Source organism: Sapajus apella, unplaced genomic scaffold, assembly GCF_009761245.1.
Source record: "Sapajus apella isolate SASKATOON/1434 unplaced genomic scaffold, GSC_monkey_1.0 scaffold56, whole genome shotgun sequence".
Lineage (NCBI taxonomy): Eukaryota > Metazoa > Chordata > Mammalia > Primates > Cebidae > Sapajus > Sapajus apella.
This window is the reverse complement of record NW_022436996.1, coordinates 11,457,585-11,483,575: the sequence shown is the minus strand read 5'-3', so window position 1 is coordinate 11,483,575 and position 25,991 is coordinate 11,457,585. Positions and strand designations below refer to the sequence as shown.

At 36.1% G+C, this 25,991-nt stretch overlaps 1 protein-coding gene across 1 annotated transcript in view; it reads left to right on the top strand.

Annotated features, from left to right (window-relative positions):
* Positions 1-25,991, top strand: part of CNTNAP2 (contactin associated protein 2) — a 2,272,324-nt gene that overhangs the window by 599,993 nt on the left and 1,646,340 nt on the right. The window contains exon 2 of the mRNA XM_032245220.1: positions 15,410-15,520. Within this exon, the coding sequence (XP_032101111.1) occupies positions 15,410-15,520 (111 nt within the window). The remainder of the gene's footprint in view (positions 1-15,409; positions 15,521-25,991) is intronic.

The window sequence follows — 25,991 nt, the reverse complement described above, 5'->3', positions numbered from 1 at the left end:
AAAAAAAAAAAAAAAAAAAGAATTCAGAAATGTTGGCCATAAAAGAGACCCCAAAGATGATGTTCATTTCTCCTACTTAACAAATGGAGAAACTGAGATTCCACATGAATATGTAACTTGATCGAGAGAGCTGACAACTAAATAGAAACTAGAACTTAGGTTTTCTAAATTCAGGTTCGGAGGCCAGCTTCTGTAAAAATGTAGGTGTTGGGAAAATAATAGAGTTGTTTCCATGAGATTGCAGCCATCTCTTCATTATTATGGTCAAGAATATACATATCTCATTTATTTTTCACTGCTATGGCTCTATTTCTTATTTCAAAATGTAAAACCCGCAACTTTTCTCATCTTCTGGTAGCTGTATGAACCTTAGCAATACAGAATTCAGTGGATTGGGCTGTCTCCATTTCCTATTTATTTCTGATTACATTGTTTTCTCAAGATGCATTTTGTTTTCCCACCTGGAATTCATTCTCTGGGAATCTCCTCTCTGAGGAAGCTTAAAAACCAAACAGTGTTTATTTTTTTTAATGACATTGCTTGCACTTTTATTCTGTAATATCTCTATTCAGAAATCTTTAATTGTTCCCAGTTCCTTTCTAGATGAGATCGCAAATTCTCTGCTTAGCTTTCAAGGATAAGCACACTTTCAATCACTTTTTCTTAATTCCCAAAACCCACCTGGCATATTAATCAAACTGACTTTTTGTAGCCTCTGATTAGTCTCATTTCTGTACCTTGCTTATGTTTTCCCTTTCTTTCTGCCCGTGAAAGATTTAAGATCTCCTTTTAACTGTGAAAATCTCTAGATTGTAGTGCTTCTCTTCTCATGCACTCCTGGTTGTTTGAACCACAGACATGGAAGAGGTTATCCCAAGTGTGGTGCTCAACAATCTGGCTGGGGCTTTGATCTCCCGAGTTCTGGTCTCTGTTTGCCTGTTGTATTATTCATTTTCATGCCCCTGATAAAGACATACCAGAGACTGGACAATTTACACAAGAAAGGGCTTTAATGGACTCACAGTTCTACATGGCTGGGGAGGCATCACAATCATGGTAGAAGGTACAAGGCACATTTCACATGGTGACAGACAAGACAAGAGAGCTTGTGCAGGAAAATTCCTCTTTATAAAACCATCAGATCCTGTGAGACTTATTCACAATCAAAAGAATAGCACGGGAAAGACCTGCCCCATGATTCAATTACTTTCCACAGAGTCCCTCCCACAACACTTGGGAATTGAGTGAGTTAAAATTCAAAATGAGATTTGTGTGGGGACACAGCCAAATCATATCACCTGCCTACACCTGACTTCCTTTTTGATCCTCCCTTCTCGATTTGAACTTTCAAGGCTTGACTCTATCCTGTTCTTGCCTTTTTAAGACCAGAGTTAAGCTTCAACTTGGTCATTGCAAAAACCTACTACTAACAAGCACTGTCCACTTGCCACTCATGATGGGGGATGGTGGCAAAAACGATCCAATCAATTTTCTGCCCTCAGTTCCATCTAAAATGAGTGCACATTTGTGTTGAGATGACTTATTTCATTTTTGTTTTCTTTTAGATTGGTATAGTTTTTGATTCTTCATAAAATCCTTCTGAAAACAATTTTATTTAGAAATTAAACATTATCAATACTATATGTCAAGGCAAGCAACTTTCTTTGGAATATAATACATCCTGAAAATCAGTAGAACATGCTTTTACCTTTACCCCCAGGTGCCCAGAGCATTTTTTTTACTGGTGAAGTGCAGAACTCTTCATTCAAGTGACCTGACTCTGACGGGATGGGTCAGCAGTGATGAAAAAAATCTTTCTTCTTAAAATAAGGGAAATGTATGTGCTTAAAGACAGAGTCATTAGAAAGGGGAGGATGAACAGATCATAATTTTAAAAAATGGTGAGAGCAAGGTCCTTCAGAAGTTGTAAATTGATGGGCACTAGTGCATAGCTTTCTTTCTTTTCCAGGTTATCTTATACGGAACAAGGCTTGCAGTTACCATAACACCAATGAATAAAGCCATATTTGCTGGAAAAATCTTATTCAACAACAAAGTATCACAGTAAGAAAGACAAAGCTTAGTAATTTATTATGTAGATGTAAAAATAAACCTTGGGTAGTTTTGCCTGAAAGTGAGAATCTTAAGTGAGAATCTTAAGTGTCTTAGGAAGCTTTTACAAGTGCTATGGCACTTGCTTTCTGTTTTCTAGTTAAGCAAATTTTATTGTTTCAACCAAGGAGGTACAGAACCTATGATGGGTAATTTCATTCAAAAACATGAATTCAATTAAGTGTGAAGATGCAGTCTTGGCATATGTTCTTAAATGAGTCAAACCTCCTATTTTAATAAATTAAGTAAATGGGCCCAAGTCCATATTTTATGGCTGTTGCTTAGTGAATGACTGCACACTCTATTCAGTCATCCACATAAGAAATTAGTGATTTTTTGTCTTTCTTCTTCCTATAACTTCTCACATCTGGCTGAAAACCAAATTCACTAACCTTCCAAAATAACTTTCACCACTTTCTTCTCTTATCATTCCATTGCCACTGTCTTTATTCACCTCTGTATCACTTCTAATTTAGTGGGTTTTTTTTTTTTTTTAAGACAGGGCCTGGCTTTGTTGCCCAAGCTGGAGTGCAGTGATACGTTCTTGACTCACTACAACATCCGCCTCCTGGGCTCAAGCCATCCTCCCACCTTAGCCTCCCAAGTAGCTGGGACAACAGGCACACGCACCATCCTACCTGGATAATTTTTGTAGTTTTGTAGAGATGGGATTTCTCCATTTTGCCCAGGCTGGTCTCAAACTCCTGACCTCAAATTATCTGCCTGATTTGGCCTCCCAAAGTGCTTATATGCCTGGGATTACAGGCATGAGCCACCACACCCAGAGACTGTAATTTACACTGCTATATAATAGTCTCCTTGTTTCTAGAACACACCTCCAATAATGGCTCTACCACCCAGATGTCAATGTTTTGTTTCTTCTCAAATGTAGATATAATCATATCATGTAACTATCCCAATGAAGGAACCATTTCAGTGGTTTCTTAAGGCCTACAGAATATAATTCACATTTACTGCATGATGTTTACTAACCTGTGAGGACTTGACTCAAAGATACCTGGGTTCAAACATGATAGGTATCCAATACAGATTTGTTGAAAGAAAAATGAAAGTATGCAAAACAGAATCAAATGAATAAGATTATTCAGTTTGCCCTTGGCATTCCTTTTTGTTCATCTTTTCTGTAGATTCAATGATCACCACCCTCCACACATCCACTGTGCATTCATTCTATCCCATATGCCAAGTATACAAAAACAACACAACTCTTAGGTCCACGCTTGTAGGGTTAATAACTCGTGGTAGAGTCAGATATTAAACAAGTGAATACACAGATGAATGCAGAATTATTAATCATCATAATTGCTTCAAAAAGAGAAAGAAAATAAATGTGTTCCCTGAAAAGAGGGAGGCAGACTAAATTTAGTGTAAGTGATGGTGAACTCACAGAAGGACTCTCCTTCTGAGATCTGATGTAGGACATGATCAGTTAGTCATCCAAGAGAAAATTGGGAGAAGAGCACTTTAGGCAGAGAGAACAAGTGTGATTTGCTGTTGTTTTTAAGATTCTGTTTGTTTTTGTCTGATTCCTTCTTGAAGATGCTATACATTCCCATATTTATACTTTATTGTGGTATTGATGCTATTGCCTGGAGTGCTCTTCTCTATCATTTTATACGTAGGGAAATTGTGCTTATCATATCATGTTCTTTTAAAGCATTAAAAGTGTTCTTGCCCCTTCAAGCAGAACTTACCTTGTCTCCTCCCTTTATTCACTCCTTTCAATTACGATTATCCCATTGCTTATGGATAACTGGGTAATTTCTTTTTAGACAAGCCTTCTACAAGTGGATATAACTTGTTTTATTTTATACAATAGTAACTCCTCTGTATTACTGAAGACATGAGGAGAACTGAAATCAGGTTATTGAGAGACCAAGGGGAATATTTTTCAAGTCACCACTTCAAAGGATAGTATGTGTGTCAAAATCTAAATATATTTAAGAAAGATATGGTTAAATAAATTAATGATAGATTAACAAATTAAATGAATGCTCTTTTAGTATAGATCCTTACATCTGATGATAAATTTATACCCAGGACACCAAATATTTTTCAACTTATTTTCTTTATTCATTAGAGACAAAAAGTTGATTTGGGTTAGTTAGAATTAATACCTCTTATGAAGGTCTTTATATATAAATTTTAATAGAATGATGTCTAGATAGTAAATAACACTGTTTACATTAAACTTCCACTTTCATTACAATAAACTTGGCAAAATACCACATTTTCTCTTGTTGTGGGCTTCTATTCTTTGAATGCTACTAAAGCCCAGCTCCTAAGAATCCCAGTAGTATTCTGTTCTCACACTGCTAATAGAGACAGCTGTGGCTTCATAATGCATAAAGAAAAGAGATTTAATGGGCTCACAGTTCCACATGGCTGGGGAGCCTCATAATCCTGGTGGAAGGCAGAAGAGGAGCAAAGTCATGTCTTACATGGTGGCAGACAAGGGAGCCTGTGCAGGGGAACTCCCCTTTATAAAACCTGCAGATTTCATGAGACTTAGTATCGTGAGAACAGCACAGGAATGACTTGCCCCTATGATTCAATTACCTCCAACTTGGTCCCTCCCAATGGGAATTATGGGAGCTACAATTCAAGTTGCGATTCGGGTGGGGACACAGCTAAACCATATCAATCTCCTACAAAGCCCAACAAAGTTGCCTCCTAGCCCATCTTCTGAAGCCTCTCTGGTCACTTTCCTTCCTGTTTACCTCATGCTTCTGTTCCATCCTCAGTGGCCTCCCAGGACACTTGAACATACCCACCTTGTTCCTGCTCCTGAGCCTTCTGAAGTGAGTTTGTTGTGCTAGAATTACTATTCCACAGATATCAGATAACCCTATGGCTTGTTATCTCTTTCCATTAAGTCCTGCTAAAAATGATACCTTATCAAGGCTTTCTAAAACTCTAATTTAAAGGATATTTATCCATCCACTCAAATCCCTCATCTTCCTATCACGCCCTATTTTCTCTGTGATTAACACCATCTGAAATACTGTGTATTTTTTTATATTTAGTATAACATAAAATGCTATGTTGTTCACTGTTGTCCCCCAACTGTAGGTACTCTATAAATCATCATTGAAGGAAATGGATATAATTTGTGCACTCATGATCACTGGTTAGTTATTCTTAATACTATTTATTTTTCAAACCCTATAAAATCAATATATGTTAGTTGAAGAACATTTCCAAACAGTGGAAAGCAGAAGACAATGAAGGTCAACAATTATCTAGCAATCAATTCAGCACCATGATTGACATTTTGGGTTACATATACTTTCAGTCATTTCTTTACCTATAAATATCAATTTCATAAAATGAAGACCATATTATAAATAGTTTTATAGACTACTGTTTTAACCTATCATTCTATAAACATCTGTCAACTGATTAAAGATTTTTCTATAGCTTCACTCTTACTGGCTCTCTAGTGCTCCATGGTTCACTCTGCACATCTTGAATGTATGGCCTAATCTGAAGTGACTTAAGCAAAGCACACTGGGAAGATGCTTACCTACAGCTCTTAGTTATTTCAAGTTAAATGGGTTAAGTAATCTAAGAAATAGATTTGTCAGTAACGACATTTTTTATTGTTAAATACTAACTTTCAGTTAACCAGTTAAAGAAACTAGAGAGTCAAAAATGCATTTACCAGTGGGCCAATACATTATAATCCAAATAAGCCCTGCCCATAGGAAGTCTGTCAATCAAAGCTTTAAGAGTACTCAAGTTCATTTAGTCATATTGCGATTGACCTTGACAGTCTTCAGGTTATTGATTTATTAAAAACTCTAGGTAGCTCTGCCTTCTTATAAGACTGCAGAATTTGAGTTAAAAAAAGAAAAGACTGCTGTCGACACCGTGTTAGAGATTAAAACATTTGCTTATCTCATGGGTGGTGATTCAATTTTTGAATACTATTTATTTCCTTTTGTTGCATTTGTTGCATGAAGTTAGGAAATTAAAATTTCAATTTATTTTCCAGATTACACCAAGGGTAAAAATTGACTTTTATTATTTTGTGTTATAGAGTTTTTTCTTTTAAATTAGAAGATCAACTTCGAGAAGACAAAAGGTTAACTTAAAAAAAAAAAAACCCTCAGAAATCTATTTCATTTCTAGTATATTACAGTTCAGTAGAGAATTTGAAACTGATTCATCTGTTATACCATCTGTCGGAAATATGCTGCAGCTGTTAAATGTCCAGCAAAATTTGAACTGCATCTCGAAGTAATTTGCCCTTGGTACATGCAGATCAGACAATTCTTTATTTGATTTGCAACCAAGATTCCTCTAAATGTGACTGATTTTCTAGTTTTACTACTTTCATTTCATTATTATTTTTAAATACAGCTATTAGACAAACCAAAAAAGAAAATGAAAGAAATCCGAATTAATTTTTAAGATTAAAAAATCGAATTTATTAATTGTCATAAGCTATTAATATTGCATTTATTATGTTCAATATTTTTAAAACATATAAAGAATTTCTATGTTTTGAAAAATATTGAACACAATAAATTCAATATTGTGTTCAACATTGCATTTTGGGGATATAAAGACATTCCCTACCTCAAGAGAGGGTTATCAGCAGAGAGATCAACATATAAACAAATATTGATCATAATAGACTTTCAGTGATACAGAATGAAAATGTTATATTAGGAACACCAAAATCTTATGTTCTTTTGAAGACTAAAAATAGATGTAAAATAGCTAACTCACAACAGTCAATAGCTTCAAGTCTCAAAAACTCATTTGCTGGAGCCAAGATATTTTAAAAGTTCTAGAGTCATATACTGTACTCATGAGTTAGACAAACCCTCTATGTAGTTCAGGGATTCCAAATTACAAGTCATTTTAAGTTGTTGAAGACCATAGATGATCTTTCTTTTGTGGGATACAGTGAAGAAGATCTATGTATAAGACCGTGGAATAAAAACATTTTTCTTTTGCAATGCAGATATTTAAAAAAAAAATTTGTCTCTTTATTTAAAAATTTTTAAATAAATTTCCATGTACAATTTACAAAGCAAATCATTTATTTAATATATATATATATTTTATTGCGTTTTAGGTTTTGGTGTACATGTGAAGAACATGCAGGATCGTTGCATAGGTACATACATGGCAATGTGGTTTGCTGCCTTCCTCCCCATCACCTATATCTGGCATTTCTCCCTATGTTGTCCCTCCCCAACTCCCTACCCCTCACTGTCCCTCCCCTAGTTCCCCCCCCAAATACCTCAATGTGTGATGCTCCCCTCCCTGTGTCCATGTGTTCTCATTGTTCAACACCTGCCTATGAGTGAGAACACTCAATACAGATTTTAAAATGGAAAATATAAACATGCAGATTAGAAGCTAAACAGATGAAGTGAATACATCTCAATAGTCAATACTAGGAAGTACTTTGCCTTGCTTGCTTTTAGATGGATTTATTTTTTTTATCATTGTCAGTCATTCATTGATTCAACGACTCTCTGCAAGGTTGTGTTGTGCTGCATGTCAGATGTTTAGGCTCTGGGAATGCAGAGTGGACAGGTCAGGCACCTGCCTTCCTCTCGTGGTATTTACAGTCCAATCAATAAGAAAAGTAATAAATTAAAAAACAAACAAGATAATTTCAGATTGTAATGGACACTATGAAACAAAGCAAAACAGTGTGATAGAATAGCAAGCAATGTCTCAAGAGAATGAAGGCAGAAACTGAGCTGGTTAATTTAGTTGAGCTGGTCAGAAAAAGTGAAGGTATTATTTGAGTCAGAATCATAGTAGAAAGGAACCAGCTCTTTTAGACCTGGTAGAGAGAATTTTAGCTGGAAAGCAGAGAGAATGGAAAGGCCTTTGAGCAAGGGTATGCTTGGTGTGTCTGAAAAAGAGAGAGGAGAGTGAATCTAGAGCTGAGTGATCCAGAGAATGAGTGAAATAAAATAGCACCAGAGATATCTTTGGGGCCAGACCATCTCAGGCCCAATGGAGCTTGGATTTTATACTAAATAAGAAGGGAAGCCACCAGGAGGTTGTCAGGACATGGCAAAATCCGATGCTCAGTTTTAAAAAACCCATCTGGTAACTGTAAAGAAAATGGATTGTAAGGAGATAAAGATTGACGCAGGAAATAAGTGCCCAATAAATATTTATTGAATGAATAAATGAAATAAAGTTGATGTATTTTGCTGAGTGTATTCAATGTAGGCATACCCATTAAATTGCTGATTATATATGGGTTTATCTGAAAACATCTATTTAAAACTGTAGAAACCTCTTTCAGTTAAAAGACATGGGTCTGATGTGGCACACAAAATATTGAAATTGCTGCAATATTATTATATAGGGTGACATTTCATGTAAATTCTTAGAATCAAAATGAGAGGTGGTGAGAACAATTTGACAATTTCAATATTATTAGTTCTGTGTAGCCCAATGCAACATATATGGATTTTACCTGAAGTCACTATAGAGGCCATTTGTCCCAGAAAACTAGACTTCAAAAGCATAGGCCTAATAATCACATACAATTTTGGTTTTGTCCTGACTTTAATATACTGTGAGATCTGAAGGCTCCTCATCTATAAAGTGGTAATAACACCCATCTCAATGGGTTACTGTGATAACTCAATGAGATGACCCACTAAAAATATTTACTTGCCTATTACATAAGTAGTCAATAAATGATTCCTATTACTATCCATTGATTTGCTGATTGTGGTTTAATGATCTCTGCCATCTGTATATTCATCACGGTCCAAATTGGAAGGATTGAGATGGGAGGAGAGAAGGCTACCTCACTTGTGCTCACCACTATAATGCCTATGGTAGCACATTGAGCTTTGTCTCATTAAATGGAAAATGAAATAAAAGAGTAAATTGAGTCACCTCCATCTGGTAGGAAACAAAGATATACTGAAAAGAAAAACGGAGGGCAGATGAATTTATTTTATTCACTTAGGTTTCGTCACTGTGTGTCAGATAAGGTACACCAATCAGTTAATTTCATTCCAATTCCATTATCTTTAGCTTTTTCCAAAATTAGCATTTGATGACAAACTAATTGTACTTCTCTTCATGGATACTCTCTCTGATAAATTCTTATTATCATAGAACTTATTCATAGACTCTATGAGAAAATAATTCTCAATGTGATTATATAATCTGTTTTAGCAATGACCTAACACTTTCATATTTTATGTGCAAAGTTAGCTACCTCTGACATGCAGGATCTAATATAAATAATAAAAATTCTCTAATATAAAATGAAATATAAAAAATGAGGCAATATTTGCATGGGAATTTCTATGATAAATCAGTAAGTGAAAAAGTATGTTAAAGACCAGATGGTAAATGTTTTTTGTTTGTTTATTTGTGTGTATATCTAAATATCTGTGATGTCAAATGTATGTGTGTGTGTATGTACTATGAAGACTAGTAAAAGTGATGAATTCTATGGATTACCAGGGTTCTTTATATGTTTGTTTGAAATTGTACAGGAGCAAGAGGAAGATGTATCTTATTTTCAATAGCTAAAAGTAGTCCAGGGAAGCTGGAACAAAAGATATACAAAAGCAATGTATGAACCATGAATATGGGAGAAAAATATATTATAATTGAAGATATATAAGGTAGATTGAGTAGCAGTTAATGGGTTTTTTTGCCCTAAGAAGAAACATACATTTTTATAGCATACTTCTATAACTCTGATTGTTTAACCATTTATTTTCATCGTTATGATTTAAAAATCTAGAACAACTGAGTCAAAACAGAGAAAAAAAAACTTTTGAAATAATGAAAAAAATAAAGAAACTGTGGATAAGATAGGATGAAACAAGTTGCCCAAATTTAGGTTGCTAGGAATAAAATCTAAATATTTTGACTCTAAGGAGCATGCTGCTACTTCTGAAAGTCATGCCTTTCACCAAAAAGTGTTTATTATACAAAGTTAAGTTAAAAAATTTTGGTCCTTAAGTATGTCTAAAAAATTGTTTTAAAAATTAGAAGAGAATATTATATTCTGTTTCTTGTACTTTCCATGTTATTAAAGAAAAATATGATAGGTAAAAATTAGAAAATGTAAATTATAAATTAAATTTAAACAAAATTGGGATTGCATACATGAGGAGTAATTTAAGAAGCTTTGGCCAAACCTCCCAACAAACTTGCATTCTGCTTCACATCCTGCCTTAGTCCTTATGACTAAAACTATCTTGAGTTACAAGCTAAGTAACAAGCTTTTCTCTGGCTTCCCAAGTAGCACAGTGGTTCCTCCAAGAGGTCTTTTGTCTTCTCCCTGATGTCTACTTCAGGGTATTGTGACCCATCTCTGTGCTTCAGGACTGCTCCTTGCCTTCTGCTCCTGAGTGTCCCCATGCTGTCTGCCCATCTACGTTTCTGACCATTATTGCATTCACTAGAAACCCTGAATTGGACATCAGGAGGAAGATAAAAGACCTCTTGGAGGAACTGCTGTGCTATTGATGATGGAAAGGAATAGCCATACAACTTGATGCAGGGTAAATGTACAGGCAAAGGTACAGTAGCTCCAACTTCAGAAGGTAGAAGTTGAATATATACGTAAGACCACTGAGTGATGTGTTCAACTCAGAATGTGCCTTTTGCGATGCATTTTTTCCTAATATAAAAATGAGGATGTTATTGCTAGAATTTCTGTTCAGCTAGCACTGCTTTGTTCTTGAGCCATTTGTTGATGTTAATTGTTTTCCTCCATTTGGCTTATGTTACCAAATGGGTCATATAAAACATCTATTTGAAGTGTTATAGCTTAAACATATATTGTTTTGTGAAGATTTTTCAGACATCGTCTTTCGGCAGAGATGCATTTGAAAACCGTACTCTCGTGTCAATTCTATGCAATCTGAAGTCCTTCAATCTTGTAAACTCTTGCCAATATCCCTTGCCAATAGCCAAACCTCTCAACTATACCTTTTAGGTAAAGGGCAACAGCTATTTCCTGTCCATTTGCCAATAATTTTCTCTGCTCCAGCTTGAGTTCGTACAGAATCCTTATAGCTAGTCTGCCTTCATGATTGACTGAAATTGTGCGAAAATAAAACTCAAGGCCCATCTGCTCTTCTAGTTTTCATCCAAGATTCCCTGGAAGGGAAGTACACTGGAGACCAAATATTTGCCATAGCTGTATATGGCTGTGGTTTTGGGAGACATCCCAGTATGGGAAAATACAATACTGGATTATTTCAAATGTTAGTTCTTTTTTCCTTCTCTCCTTCCCTCCTTTACTATTATATAAAAATTCTAACTTTCTCTATGGATTTGCCTGATTTCGTAGTATTTAATGTCTGCGGGAGATTGAGATACGTGTTTTAGCACAACAATAAAGCAGACTTTTTAGAATGGATAATGAGTAATAACCATTATTACAGTTGGAAATAAAAATGGATAGTATAATGTAATAGTCAGTATGGCAATATGTGCTTGTGCGGAGTGCTGCTACAACCATCTCTGGGAAATTTCAAATTCACCGTGGTTTCTTTCACGTTGCTTGAGGTGTTCCCCCTTTCTAAAACATCCTTAACCCTCTTTCTACCTATCTGTAGTCTCTAATTTCTTCAGATTCTATTCATTATTTATATGGTATCTGACACTCTTAAGTAATCATCATTCATTCTGATTCCCAAATTCCTTCAATACTTGTTACACTACATAAGAAGTTGGGAAACTTTTTTCTGTAAAAGCTCAGATATTAAATAGTTTAGTTTTGTTGGCCATATGATATCTATTGCAATATTCTACTGCTGCATGAAAACAGTCATAGAAAATGCATAAATGCATGACGTGTAACTGTGCTCCAATAAAACGTTGTTTACAAAGGCAATCTGTGAGCTGGATTGGGCCTGCAGGCCATAGTCTGCTAACTCTTGGTGATTGACACTATTTTGGAGTTTTCAGAGTTTGAGAGAAACTTAGTTAAATTTACTCGTATTACCTGTGTGTTACCTATAGGAAAGGGGTACACACTCACACACACACACATATACATATAATCTGTCCAAAGCAGTGAGAACAGCAAAATGCAGCATAATATTCTCCAGGAGAAAATACAGTAATTGTAGCATTTTCAGCTTAATAATAAGATTATAGATTATGTTTTAATTTGGAAGAATATAAAATTGTGAGTGCTTTACATTCTGATAATAATTTTTCAGTCACCTTTTTAAAAACAATTTCTTATTTGCCTTGATCTTCACTAATCTCAATTTAATTCTGATTATTGTTATTTTGAATAATTATATATATATTTTAAATTATTTAATTTTTAAAATTTTTAAAAATTGATTTTAATTGATTTTTTAGAATAGCAAAAAAAATGTAAAATTTGGGACTGATCAATTTTTCACAGAAGCCAATTTGTTTAATGTAATAACTCTAAACTATATGATGGTTTTATAAATGCTACATTTAAATTCTAAATTTAAATTAGCTAATGGATCATTTAACCAATTATCAACTTATTTTAATTACATTAAATGCAATAATCTATATGCATTGGATATTCCCCTTTAGAAATGTGTCATGCATCATTTTCAAGTATGGGCTAGCCTGATCGAGCATGTATGGATTAGAATAAGTTTCTCCTAGCGTGATCCTGTTGATTTCTCATGTGGGTTTCTTCCTCCTTTTCTTCATATTTCTACTCAAATGCTACCTGATCATTTTGTCAAAGCTTTCCTTGACAAGGCAGCATAAAATAGCAATTCTCTCCCTTTCCACCTCACCCCCAAACTCCCTGCCCACTGTTTTTTATTTAATGTTCCTTCCTAGTATTAATTACCATAGCATAATATAAATTAACATTTTTTTGTTGAGATGTTTCTTACCACTAAAACATATGCTGTACAAGGGCAGGACGTTGTTAATTTCACCTTCAGCCACACTTCAGTGCTTGGCCCAACATAGGCAACTGATGCGTATTTAAATGAGTGAAATGAAAATGAGTGAATGTTAGCACATTTTTAAAATAATGGGAACATTAGAAGTAATGTTTACTATAATTAAAGGCAAAATTTATCTTGAAAATTATAAAATGTTAAACTCAAATGAATCAAAAGTAAGAAAATCAATGATGTATGTTTGTGCTCACTTACAGCTAAAGAGAGAAGTAAATGTTTTCAAATAATATGAAATTCTTCACTTTAGATGATAGCTTTGTGAATTGATATTTTTAAAACAAATTTTATGTTCTTTTCATTCTTTCACATTTAACTTTCTGGGAAACTTATTTATATACACATGCCCTATTTCCCAGAGGTGCTTGCAGTATAACTAAGAAAAATAAGCAATTTAAAAATATTATATGAAGACGAATTTGCTCATTTTAATTTCCAATTTGTATACAATTGAGTGTAAGACAATAAATAATAATTCATTTCTCCAGTGTCATTGGAGACTTCACTTAAGTGAATTTACAAGAAAATTATTCTTTCTGTTGCTAATTTTTTTTTGCTTATAAATTTCTGAGAAACCATGTTTGACTATATAGAGAAAAATTTTCTGTTTTATTAAACAGAGTTCTGAACACAAACATTTGTTGAGAATTTAAGACCACCACTCTAAAAATTAAGTGTTGTGCCATGTTATAATATGAGATCATGCTTCCAGACTCTTTGAGGTTCATCGGGTTTAGTGCATTCATTCATGTATTCTGCAAATGTTTTTAGAGTATGTGCCAAGTACCCTTGTTCAGATCACCGAACAGTAAGCATTAGGCCAACTATCTAAAACTTCATTTCAGATAGAGCTTGCTGACTAGTGGGAGAGAAAGGCAGCAAAACAATTGAATGAGTAGCAACATAATATATCAATTGGTGCTAAGTGTGATGGTGGAAAATCGAGCAGGCTGTGGGTACCGAGGCGAATGGCAACAAAATGCTGGGTGAACTAGCAAAGCGCATCTGCAATGGCAAAGGTGACAAGAGAGGATACTTGGAATAGTCTTTGCAAAGGCTTACAGCAGGGGCAGGCTTGTTTATAAAGGAAGAGGAAAGGGGCCATGGTGGCTAGACAGGACAAGGACATGGGGAAAGAGATGAGAGGACTGTGGTCATCGTAGACCACTGGGTGGTGGGGTGGTGGCAGGGGGACTTCAAATAGTATGAACAGTATGCCAAATTGAGAGCAGGAGCCTGAGAATATTTTGAGTACAACAGCCACCTGTTCACTTGCAGTGTAAAAAGTGTTTCTTCAGCTGCCGCAGGCAGAAGAACTGTAGCAGAGTGAGAGGGGATGCAGGAAGACTGCACAGTCTTTTGTGACAGTGATCTCTGGAAGCTGTGTGTTCCTGTTCTGTAACTATGGAGTTAAAGTGAGGCAGTAGGATTTGGAACATTCTGGCAACCAGAAGACGTAGCCCTCCATGCCCTCTCCCAGAGAGGGAGGGTAGACTCAGAAGAGTCCCGGCCACGCTAACATTAGGAACACTTAGGCATTAGCAAAATGAGACAGATCCATCAAAGGAATCAGAGAGCAAGCAGCTAATGAGAAAAAAGAAAAAAAAAATGTTAATGACATTATAAAAGCCAAGTGCAGAAAGTGTTACAAATAGAATTGAGGTATCGCTGGTTCCAGTGCAGTTGATTGGTTGAGTATGATGGAAACTGATTAATTTTTCTGGTGGTAATAATTTTCAAGTTGATGATTATTGTGTGTTCACTTGCTGATGTCTAGTTATTTCTTCTAGTAAGAATGTGTAACATGAGATCTGCTTGATAAGTGTGCATTATTATCTAGAGTTATAATATTGCACATGAGATCTCCAGAACGTAGTCATCTCGCATAACTGAAATGTTATACGTGTTGGTTAGCAACTCCCCATTCTCGGTCTTTTAGCTTTGGTAGGAGTCCTCTTTGTCTTTCCTCCCCCAACCTCAATAACTCTAGTGCTCTGCTCCTGTAATGTATAAACACTTGAAGATTTCCAGGAGATGCCAGATACCAAAGCTTGTTACAGGAACAAGCTCAGTTTACTCGTGATTCTCAGATAGTAAATCTGAGTCGAGGTCCTTCAGAGTAAGGTGCTTTGCTATGGTTTTCCTCTTGAAAATTAGAGGGTTATATAAACTGGCCCTGTGTTTTATTATGTTTAGCATAACAGAATTGCCTACATTGATTTGCTAAATGTTGTTTCAAAGATTTATAAAAGACATGCCACATTCAATGATTATTTTAACCAACACATACCAATCATTATTTAGAAATCTTTATTGAGTTTCTTTCTCTCTTTTGTTTTTAGAAAAATGTGACGAGCCCCTTGTCTCTGGACTCCCCCATGTGTCTTTCAGCAGCTCCTCCTCCATGTCTGGTAGCTATTCTCCCGGCTATGCCAAGATAAACAAGCGAGGAGGTAAGCCAACTTTTGATTCTTTTATCAATAAACATGTTAAATAAAACATGTTATATTTATAACTATATATGTATATATAACATATACGTAGTCACACAACAGATGTTGGCAGGCACCAAAAATCATTCTTGCCACCCTTATTTAAAAAAAAGATCCATAGATACCATGAACCTCTCATGTAATCTCTGTTGGGGAATAACAGAAAAATTTAGGCTAAATCTAACTAGAGATAGTAAGTCAAAATGGAAGACATTTTGAAGTTGCCTGAAATAATAAAGTCAAAATGGCATAAACGCTTAAAGTTAAAATTCCTATGAAACAGGCTAGCGCGGTGGCTCACACCTGTAATCCCAGAACTTTGGGAGGTCGAGAAGGGTGGCTCACAAGGTCAGGAGTTCAAGACCAACATGATGAAACCCCATCTCTACTAAAGATAGACAAAATTAGCTGGGCCTAGTGGTGGGTGCTTATAATCCCAGCTATGCTGGAGGCTGAGGCAGGAAAATCTCTTGAACCCCGGAGGTGGAGGCTGCAGTGAGCCGAGATCACGCCACTGCACTCCAGCCTGGGCATCGGGGTGAGACTCCACCTCAAAAAAAAAAAAAAAATCTGTTAATCAAAAAATCACTTACAGATGTAAAAGAGTTGACTCCTAAAATGTATACAGTGTATTAAAAAGAGCACTTTGTATCTACTGTATATTAATGTAAAAACTTAGTTCCTATTGAAGATGCAATGGCCTTGTAATTTTTCCTCCAGGACCCAGAATGTAGTTCTATTATAAAATCTCTGTAAAAGTAGCTAGATGTGTTCAACTACAACTTGAGTTCTTGACCTTAAATCATGGAATTCGTTAGTAACCGGTAGTTTCAAATTTTGTAGCAATTCATTGAGAGTAAAAGAACATAATTAAGGACAGAGGCAAAAACTCTTTTGCTTCAAAGGAGCAGCTGGTAGAAATATGGGTGGATAGCAACTTAAAAAGGAAGGAAATAATATTAACTTAGATAAATATGAGTCAACAAACAAAGACCACGATGTTTTATTCAGTAAAACAGCAATGATGGTTGACAGGGGCTTGGGTGGAGAGGGAGAAAAAACAGAGATAGTTGTTAAAAGGTAAAGTTTTAGTTGACAATATGAATAAGTTTTGTATATCTATTGTATAGCATGGTGACTATACTTAATAATGTGTTGGCATGGACACAGGGAGGGGAGCATCACATACTGGCATCTCTTGGTGGGGGGTGGGGGAGGACAGTGGAGGGTAGGAAGTTGGGGAGGGATAACATGGGGAGAAATGCCAGATATAGGTTACAGGGGGATGGAAGCAGCAAACTGCATTCCACGTATATAACTATGCAACATCCTGGATGATCAACAATCCTGCATGATCCCAGAACCTAAAGTACAATAAATAATAATAATAATATGTTGCATGCTTGAAAATTGCTAAAATAATAGCTTTTAAGTGGTCTCACCCTTTATAAAAAATAATTGTTTTGTCATGGATATATTAATTATCTTGAGTTAATTATTTTACAATGCATATGTCAAAACACCATGTAGAAAACTATAAATATATAATTTTTTGTGATTGTACATTAATAAAGCTAAAGGAAAATAAGAAATGTGAAATCATAAATCTTGAATCAACCAATTATAGAAATAAAAAAAATAAAAGGGAAAGGATATACGAGGAAACAAGGAAGGGAAGAAGAGAGGGAAGAAGAAAGGGAGACAGGGAGGGAGGAAGGAAGGAAGGAAGGAAGGAAGGAACGAAGGAATGAAGGAAGGAAGGAAGGACTATAACAAAGATGAAAAAAGAGAGCAGGAGGAAACTCAAAATAAAAACAAGAGGAAATAATAAAGAGGGGAAGAAAAAATATTGCATTAGTAAAGAAAGGCATATCAGGTTTATGAAGACCAAAAGCCGAAAAGAATCCAGATAAGAAAAAGCTAGCCTAGTATATTCAGAATAATATAAGGTATTCACAGAAGTATGAAGATGTCTCAATCAGTAAAAAGACTTGGTGAAAAAGTGATATACAAACAAAGGTAGAGGAACATAACAAATATGCAGTTTTAATGTAATATTAGTATAAATTAGCTCATTTTTATAACTTGATATTCATCAGGCAATGGACATGAAAGTATTGTTGAGTTATTATAAGTTATCAAAAGTTCTACCTAAAGATGTTGAAGTAATAGAAATTTAAATCTATTTCTCTCTCATAAAAGTCATTGGAAACAACTATAAAACAATGAATATAGACAGAAAAACATGACGCAACAGACTGTCCATACCCAAATGATAATTACAATACAGACCATCCCAGTATTAGAAAACCTAGAGCAAAATATAAAAAAGATATTCCATATAATTCTAGGTGCCAAGGGAATGTATTTTTCCCTAAAATAAGTGACATGACACCAAGAGACCTAAAGCAACTGTAAGGAGTGGAAGCAGAGTCAGAAAATGCTACTTTCAAAAGTTGTGAGGGAAAATATGACTGAAGAATATGACAGTAAATCTGGGCAAGTCAGGTTCTGTCATGCATACAGCACTTCAGGAATACAAATGATACAATCTAGTCAACAATGAGAAAATTGAAAGTGCACAATAAAGAAACTGAGGCCAAGTGACGGTGTTGAGTAAGGAACCCATTTCTTTATTTTTTTTAATTGTATTTTGGGCTCTGGGGTATATGTACACGTCTTACACAGGTACTTACATGCCATGGTAGTTTGCTGTCTCCATCCACACTCCCCACCCCCGACACCTACATCAGGCATTTCTCCCAGTGTTATCCCTCCCCATCCTCCCCATCCTCCCACTGTCCCTTCCCCTCCCTCCCCTCTACCTCCCCGACCTAGCCCTGTGAGTGTTGTTCCCTTCCCTGTGCCAAAGTGTTCTCATTGTTCATCACCCACCTATGAATGAAAACATGCAGTGTTCAGTTTTCTGTTCTTGTGTCAGTTTGCTAAGAATGGTGGTTTCTAGATTCATCCATGTGTCTAAGGACACTAACTCGTCATTTTTTATGGTTGTGTAGTATTCCATGGTGTAGATGTGCCACCTCTTTGTCCAGTCTATCATTGATGGGCATTTGGGTTGGCTCCAGGTCTTTGCTATCGTAAACAGTGCCACAAAGAGCATACATGTGCGTGTGTCTTTATAATAGAACAATGTATAGTCCTTTGGGTATATACCCAGCAATGGGATTGCTGGGTCGAATGGAATTTCTGTTTATAGATCCTTGAGGAATTGACACACTGTCTTCCATAATGGAACCCATTTCAATGTAAGATCTCACTAAATAGCATGGGTGCTCTAGTTGCAGGAGAGAGTATAAATGTTATAGGCACAGAAATTTTAAAGTGTTAATTATGGGAATTAGAGAGATGTGAGTATTTTTTCTTTCTAACCTTTTAGAGCAGCAGGCTACCAGATGCTGAAACTTTACATACAGATTTATTTTGCCTTTGATTTTTTTATGGGAATTAATATCTTTTACAAAAAAAATACTTTTGTTGCTCTCATTTAATTCTAGAAAAGTTAAATTATTTTTTATTTGTTTTAACATGATACAAGATACCACATTACATCATTTAGAACTACTTATGTATATACTCATATATACAGAGAGAGATATCTGATATTAAGCTTCTAAAATATTAATATTACAGGTTTACACTTCACTGTAGCCCATTTCATCATCATTTGTTATGTGGGGAGGTGCAGCTATGTACTTTTTGGCTGCTAAAGACTGCTTTGCTTATCAGCATTATGCTGTGCATAATGATGTATAACTCCCCATCCCCAACCCTCTAATTTTTACTTGCTAATTTTTGTGGCTGGTGAGGTAACTAAGCTATATCTTCCCCCTTTATGCTGCTCTGTCTCTGAAGATACAGACAAGACACAAACATGTAGGGCTTAACCCTTGATGGCCACGTGAGTATGGTACAAGGGAACTAGCAGGAGAAAAGAAGGTTATGTCCTCTCCAAGGAAAAATAAAAAGAAAGGCACACATAGTTGTTATAATACAAAATGTTTTTTTTTTTTTTTTTCTTTTTTTGAGACAAGGTCTCACTCTGTGTCCCAGGCTGGAGTGCAGTAAAATGATCTCTGCTCACTACAAGCTCCACCTCCCAGGTTCAAGCGATTCTTCTGTCTCAACCTTCAAAGTAGCTGGGATTACAGGAGAGTGCCATCATGCCGGACTGACTTTTGTATTTTTAGTAGAGGTGGGGTTTTGCCATGTTGGCCAGGCTGGACAACAAAATATTTTATTCCACTATAAAGTTCATATGCAAATATCCTTGGGAGAAGAGCCCTGTTGAGTAAAACATATGATAAGATATACATGGTTAATAGCCTACAATGAGAGAAAGGATATTTTTTTTAAAGTATAGCATGATGTTATCTATCTGGAAGATATAAAGAAGACAGAGAATTCCAAACAGAAAATGTTGGAGATACATTTTCTTAATTTACAAGTGGCAACGGTCATCTGATACAGACACTGTATAAGCATCTGAAAGGGAGAAGATAATATACTAACAGAACAATATAAGAATTTAACCTACTAATTATACAAATGTAGAAAAGAACAAATTCAGTGGAGTATTATGTTGACAAACATTGGCTTCAAATTTTATTATTTCCTGAAATGATACTCCTAAGATACATTTTGGAGAGAGGGTTTATAAATACATAGAAAAGCACAGTATAAATGAAATATTTGGATAACAGAGTGTCACATATTTATAAAATCGAATTTAGATTATGGGTCTTCGTAATCCAAAACCATCTGCTATAATCTTGATGTCAGGGACCAATACATGGCAAAGGTTGGGGGAAATGTGATGTTAAAAATGAAAAATCCATGTGTAATTCTAACATGTCTTTTGGAGCCGGCTGCTTTTAGTTTGTCAGTGCTTTTGTTGTTTTGTATCAATGCCTTATTCCTGTGATGTGTGTTCTGATGTATCCCCACATTTTTCATCCATTGAAGGCTTCCCAGTCTTGTGTCATTCTGGGTTAATAGCAGTTAGATGTGTTACCGTTTCCAAGGTTGGCACAGACACAAAACATTTGAAAGTTTGATACAGTATATCCTCTACCTTATTTTCAATATAGCATTTTACAGATTATAAACTGTTTTCATCTGTGTTCTATTTGTTTCTCAATCTTCATAACAATCTGATTAGAAAGAATGGTAAGTTAGAGATGCCAATCAATTCTTCTGCCAAACTTTCAACCTTGTGCTTCATATGCCTTTTGTAGAAATCAGCCTGTTTAATAAATGGTGTTGGGAAAACTGGCTAGCAATGTGCAGAAAGCAGACATTGGACCCCTTCCTGACACTTTACACTAAAATTTAACTCCAGATGGATTAAAGATCTAAACATAAGACCTAACACCATAAAAACCCTAGAAGAAAACCTAGGCAAAACCATTTTAGGCATAGACAAGGAATTCATGGCTAAACACCAAAAGCAATGGGAACAAAAGCCAAAATAGATAAATGGGATCTAATTAAACTCCAGAGCTTCTGTACAGCAAAGGAAATAATCATTAGAGTGAACCCGCAACCAACAAAATGGAAAAAAAAAATTGTAAGCTACCTGTCTGACAAGGGGCTAATATCCAGATTCTACAAAGAACTAAAACAGGTTTACAAGAAAAAACCAAACCCATTCGAAAGTGGGCAAAGGACATGAACAGACACTTTTCAAAAGAAGACATATATGAGGCCAAGAAACATATGAAAAAATGTTCATCATCACTGGTCATTAGAGAAATGGAAACCAAAACCACATTGAGATACCATTTCATACTGGTTAGAATGGCCATCATTAAAAAATCAGGAGACAACAGATGCTGGAGAGGATGTGGAGAAATAGCAACACTTTTACACTGTTGGTGGGAGTGTAAATTAGTGCAACCATTGTTGAAGGCAGCGTGGCAGTTCCTCAAGGACCTAGAAATAGAAATTCCATTTGACCGAGCAATCTCATTACTAGGTATATCCCCAAAGAATTATAAATTGTTCTGTTATAAAGAAACATGTACACATATGTTCATTGCAGCACTGTTTACAATAGTAAAGACTTTACTATTGTAAAGAACCAACTCAAATGTCCATCAATGATAGACTGGATAAAGCAAATGTGGCACATATATACCATGGAATACTATGCAGCCATAAAAATCGATGAGTTCATGTCCTTTGTAGGGACATGGATGAATCTGGAAGTCATCATTCTCAGCAAACTGACACAAGAACAGAAAACCAAACACCTCATGTTCTCACTCATAGGTAGGTGTTGAACAATTAGAACATGTGGACACAGGGAGGGGAGCATCACATGCTGCAGTCAGTTGGGGGGGCTAGGGGAGGGACAGCAGGGGGTGGGGAGGGTGGGGAGGGATAACGTGGGGAGAAATACCATATATAGGTGATGGGGGGATGAAGGCAGCAAACCGCCTTGCCATGTATGTACCTATGCAACAATCCTGCATGATCTGCACATATACCCAAGAACCTAAAGTACACACACACACACACACACACACACACAAAGTCAGCCCAGTTCTCCTACCAGAGGGACAGCCATTCCATCACATGGCCCTGGTCCCCCTCCACTTCCACAGAGGCTTACAGAGGTCACCTGACCTCAAGGGATGCTATTAGAATCTCTCTGCTTTGTTATGTGATATCATTTTGGGAACCCAGAGGAATGTTGGGGAAACCGTAACAGGCCATGTGAAACAAGACGGAGAGAAGAGGAAAGCAGGTTCTGGGGAAGAAGGGAAGGCATGAGGCTGGGGTAACTGCACAGAAAAGGACAAATTAAGCTCTGATTTCACTCACAGCCTCTTTCAGGCCCCTGTTTCCAGCTTGTTTAACCTCTGGCTGAACTTCAGCCTGAACCTCTGAGATGTATCATCCCAGTTCTAATAGTCACCTCATCTTATCTGGGCTCATTGGAGTAAGTTCATTTTCCTAGTTACTAAATAGCTTTTGATTTTAAAGAAAACACAAACAAAAACTGGTGATTCTCTGCCTTTTGGAAATTCAATAAGACATATAGAAACCCAAAAATACATCATCAGTTTCTAAAGTGGCATAGCTAGGGAACATTGGCACAGGGAGAGGGGCACAAATCCATGTCTTCTGCTGGAATGGGACAATTTTTATATGTGATTATACCTGGTGAGGCAATATCAGTGCTGCCTTGTTTCATCAGCCCAATGATGGGGCTAAAATGCGTTTGAAGGTTTGAGTCGTTAGATTTATTTATGCTTATAGAGCCAGAGAAACTCAATCTTGCAATCTCAGCATTTCCCAACTGATGTAGATATTGAATAATTTTCTTTCTTTTCACCTTCCTGCCACTTATTTTTACTTATTAGATCCTTCTAAGAATCTTACTTGTTGCTTCCTCAAAGATGTTTTCTCTTAGGTATTTTCCCTGAGTAATTTCTCCCATTTTAAGAACGTTTCGTTTTCTCTATCAAACCAGAGGGCAGAAGGCTGTGGTGGTGATGTTGTTTTCACATTGGTTGTCCTTTATTTCCTTCTGCAGGGAAGACGGATTGCACTTGCAGGCCACATAATTAATGACCACTTATCAAAAGAACATGTGAATAACAGATATTTGGAGAGACTGCTAGAACAGATCTCTTGAAGTCCCTACTTGTATCTTAAAGAGAACTATAGTCCTTAACTTTCCTTAAAAGATACCACTTTATACTAAAATGATTTATAATCCTTTTGGTATATACCCAGTAATGGGATTGCCGAGTCAAACAGTATTTCTGGTTTTAGATCCCTGAGGAATCGCCACACTGTCTTTCACAATGGTTGAACTAATTTAAACTCCCACCAACAGTGTAAAAGCATTCCTGTTTCTCCACATCCTTGCCAGCATCTGTTGTTTCCTGACTTTTTAGTGATTACCATTCTAACTGGCATGAGATGTTATCTCATTGTGCTTTTGATTTGCATTTATTTAATGACCAGTGATGATGAGGTTTTTGTTCATGTTTCTTAGCCACAAACCAACCCAAATGCCCATCAGTGATGTACTGGATGAAGAAAATGTGACACATATACACCATGAAATACTATGCAGCCATTAAAAAAAATGAGTTCATGTTCTTTGCCGGGACATGGGTGAAGCTAGAAGCCATCCGTCTCAGGAAACTAACACAAGAACAGAAAACTCAATATTGCATATTCTCACTCATAAGTGGGAGTTGAACAATGAGAACACATGGACACAGGGAGAGGAACAGCATACACCAGGGCCTGTTGGGAGCCAAGGGAGACAAGGGGAGAGAGAGCATTAGGACAAAGACCTAATGCATGCGGGGCTTAAAACCTAGATGACAGGTTGATAGGTGCAGCAAACCACCATGGCACATGTGTACCTATGTAACAAACCTGCACATTCTGCACATGTATCCCAGACCGTAAATTAAAAATAAATATATTCACTAAAGCCATAGTTTCCAGCTTAATAATAAAAATACATTAACATAAAAAGGATACCACTGAAGTTAGTAATTGCTACCAGGCCTTGATGCCACAGCTTGCTCAGATAATCCCTGTAGGCTAGCATCATCTTCCACTTCCTGTTGGCCAAGAAGTAGTTCTAGTGATTAGCGTGACACCAACTTCTTCCCTAGTTCACAGTTGTGTACCTCTGGACACATGTTGAACTGCCTCTTACAGGCTCCCAGGTGGCTTAGCAAGCGGTATTGGCTTACTCTACTCTTGAGAATCTATTATTCTTGCTACTCCTAGAAAGCAAATGTTTCCCTTTATTCTAGCCTCAATTCTCTTGTCTCTGTGTTACATTCATAAAACACCTTATTTCCCTCTGCTTTTTCTTTGTTCTCCTCTTTTGCCTTTAAATATTAGAAGAATCTGTCACAACTAATTACATCTAGAATTGCAGGTGACATAGTATAAACCACAGTGTTTCCGTGAGGGCATTGTCTGCCTGTGTGGCTCTGGCACCTCCTGCTGGTGCACTTCTGCTGCCTCTAGTCCCTGATGTACTCCTTTGTGACACACAGCCCACTCGTGACAGCCCAAATCTGCCACAGCAGGCAGTAATCTTAACCTTACTAAGCAAGCTCTTCCCTTGGAATATAACGTCAAGGTTAAATTATGAAGTAGACTAAAGTTCCCAATTGACGAGATTCTGTCCTGTTTTTGTAGCTTCCATTCCAACACTTTTCCTCTTTCCTTTTGCCCGCCTCTACCATGTAGTATTTTTTAAATTTTGCTCCTTTACTCACTCTCCCATAATTCATTATTACTTAAGTATGAATTAATCAGTGAGGTGTTACCTCTCTTAGGACGATTTGCATTTTAAAAGCACATCCATGGGAGCAGAAAAATTCAAAGAACTGGTTTTCTAATGGGGCATTTCAGGATATTTGACATTCCTATTTTTGCTGGTTATACTTCTTCATCTTCAAATGACTCTCCTGGAAACACCTGCTGATTTTGTTGGCTCCGAGGCAGTGCTGAGCAATGAAAGGAGAGTGGCTTGTATTCATGCATAACTAAGTTCCAGTACTGAGCTGACCCAGGACGAGTACGGGATTAGTCAATTATTTAAATGTATTGCATCTTGGTTTCCTGATTTCTATGATTATCTGAACCAGGATATAATAATGATAAGGGAAATAATGTGGAATGATTCATCGTCTGAGCCAGGAACTTTTGACAGTGAAAGAGACTCTCATTAATAGTTACACTAGGGTAATCCTGGAAGTATGGTCTCTCTACTGATAGTTTAAAATAAAATCAGTTATATAATTTAGCAGAGCTACTGTGAAGATTAAAAGAAACAATTTACACAAACTATGTTGCATTGAAATATTAATATCATTCCCATAAGTTACTCCCAGCTTCTAAAACAACACTACAGATTCCAACATTTTAAAACAAGGATTGAATTAAATACCTTTGTCATTACAAAGACGATGCCTCATTAAAAATGTATTGTTAGAATTTGTGTATTTGCCAATGTATGTATGCTTTCCCCCATTATCTAAGATAAAACATGATAACTTAAAAATTAGTAAAATAACAGTTTAAATAATTTTAATATGTTTAGGGTGAATAGACTTATAGTAATTTAAAAATTCTGCAGGTCTTTCGCCTCAGACTCCTTTCAATTCAAACAAAAGAGATTATTCCAGTGATTTTTAAATATTATTTTGTTCTTATTTTCTTAATGTTATTTGAATTTGATCTCTTTGAGTCTATATATCTTATAGAAACGAACACATAATTATTATGAGCCTCAGATAAAAAATTGTTCTGGACATTAGGGAAAATAAAAATAATCACCTTTGTTTTCCTTAGCTCTACGTATTATATTTTTTAATACAACTTTTCAAAGATTTATTCTAAAGATCTCATAGTTTTTATATCC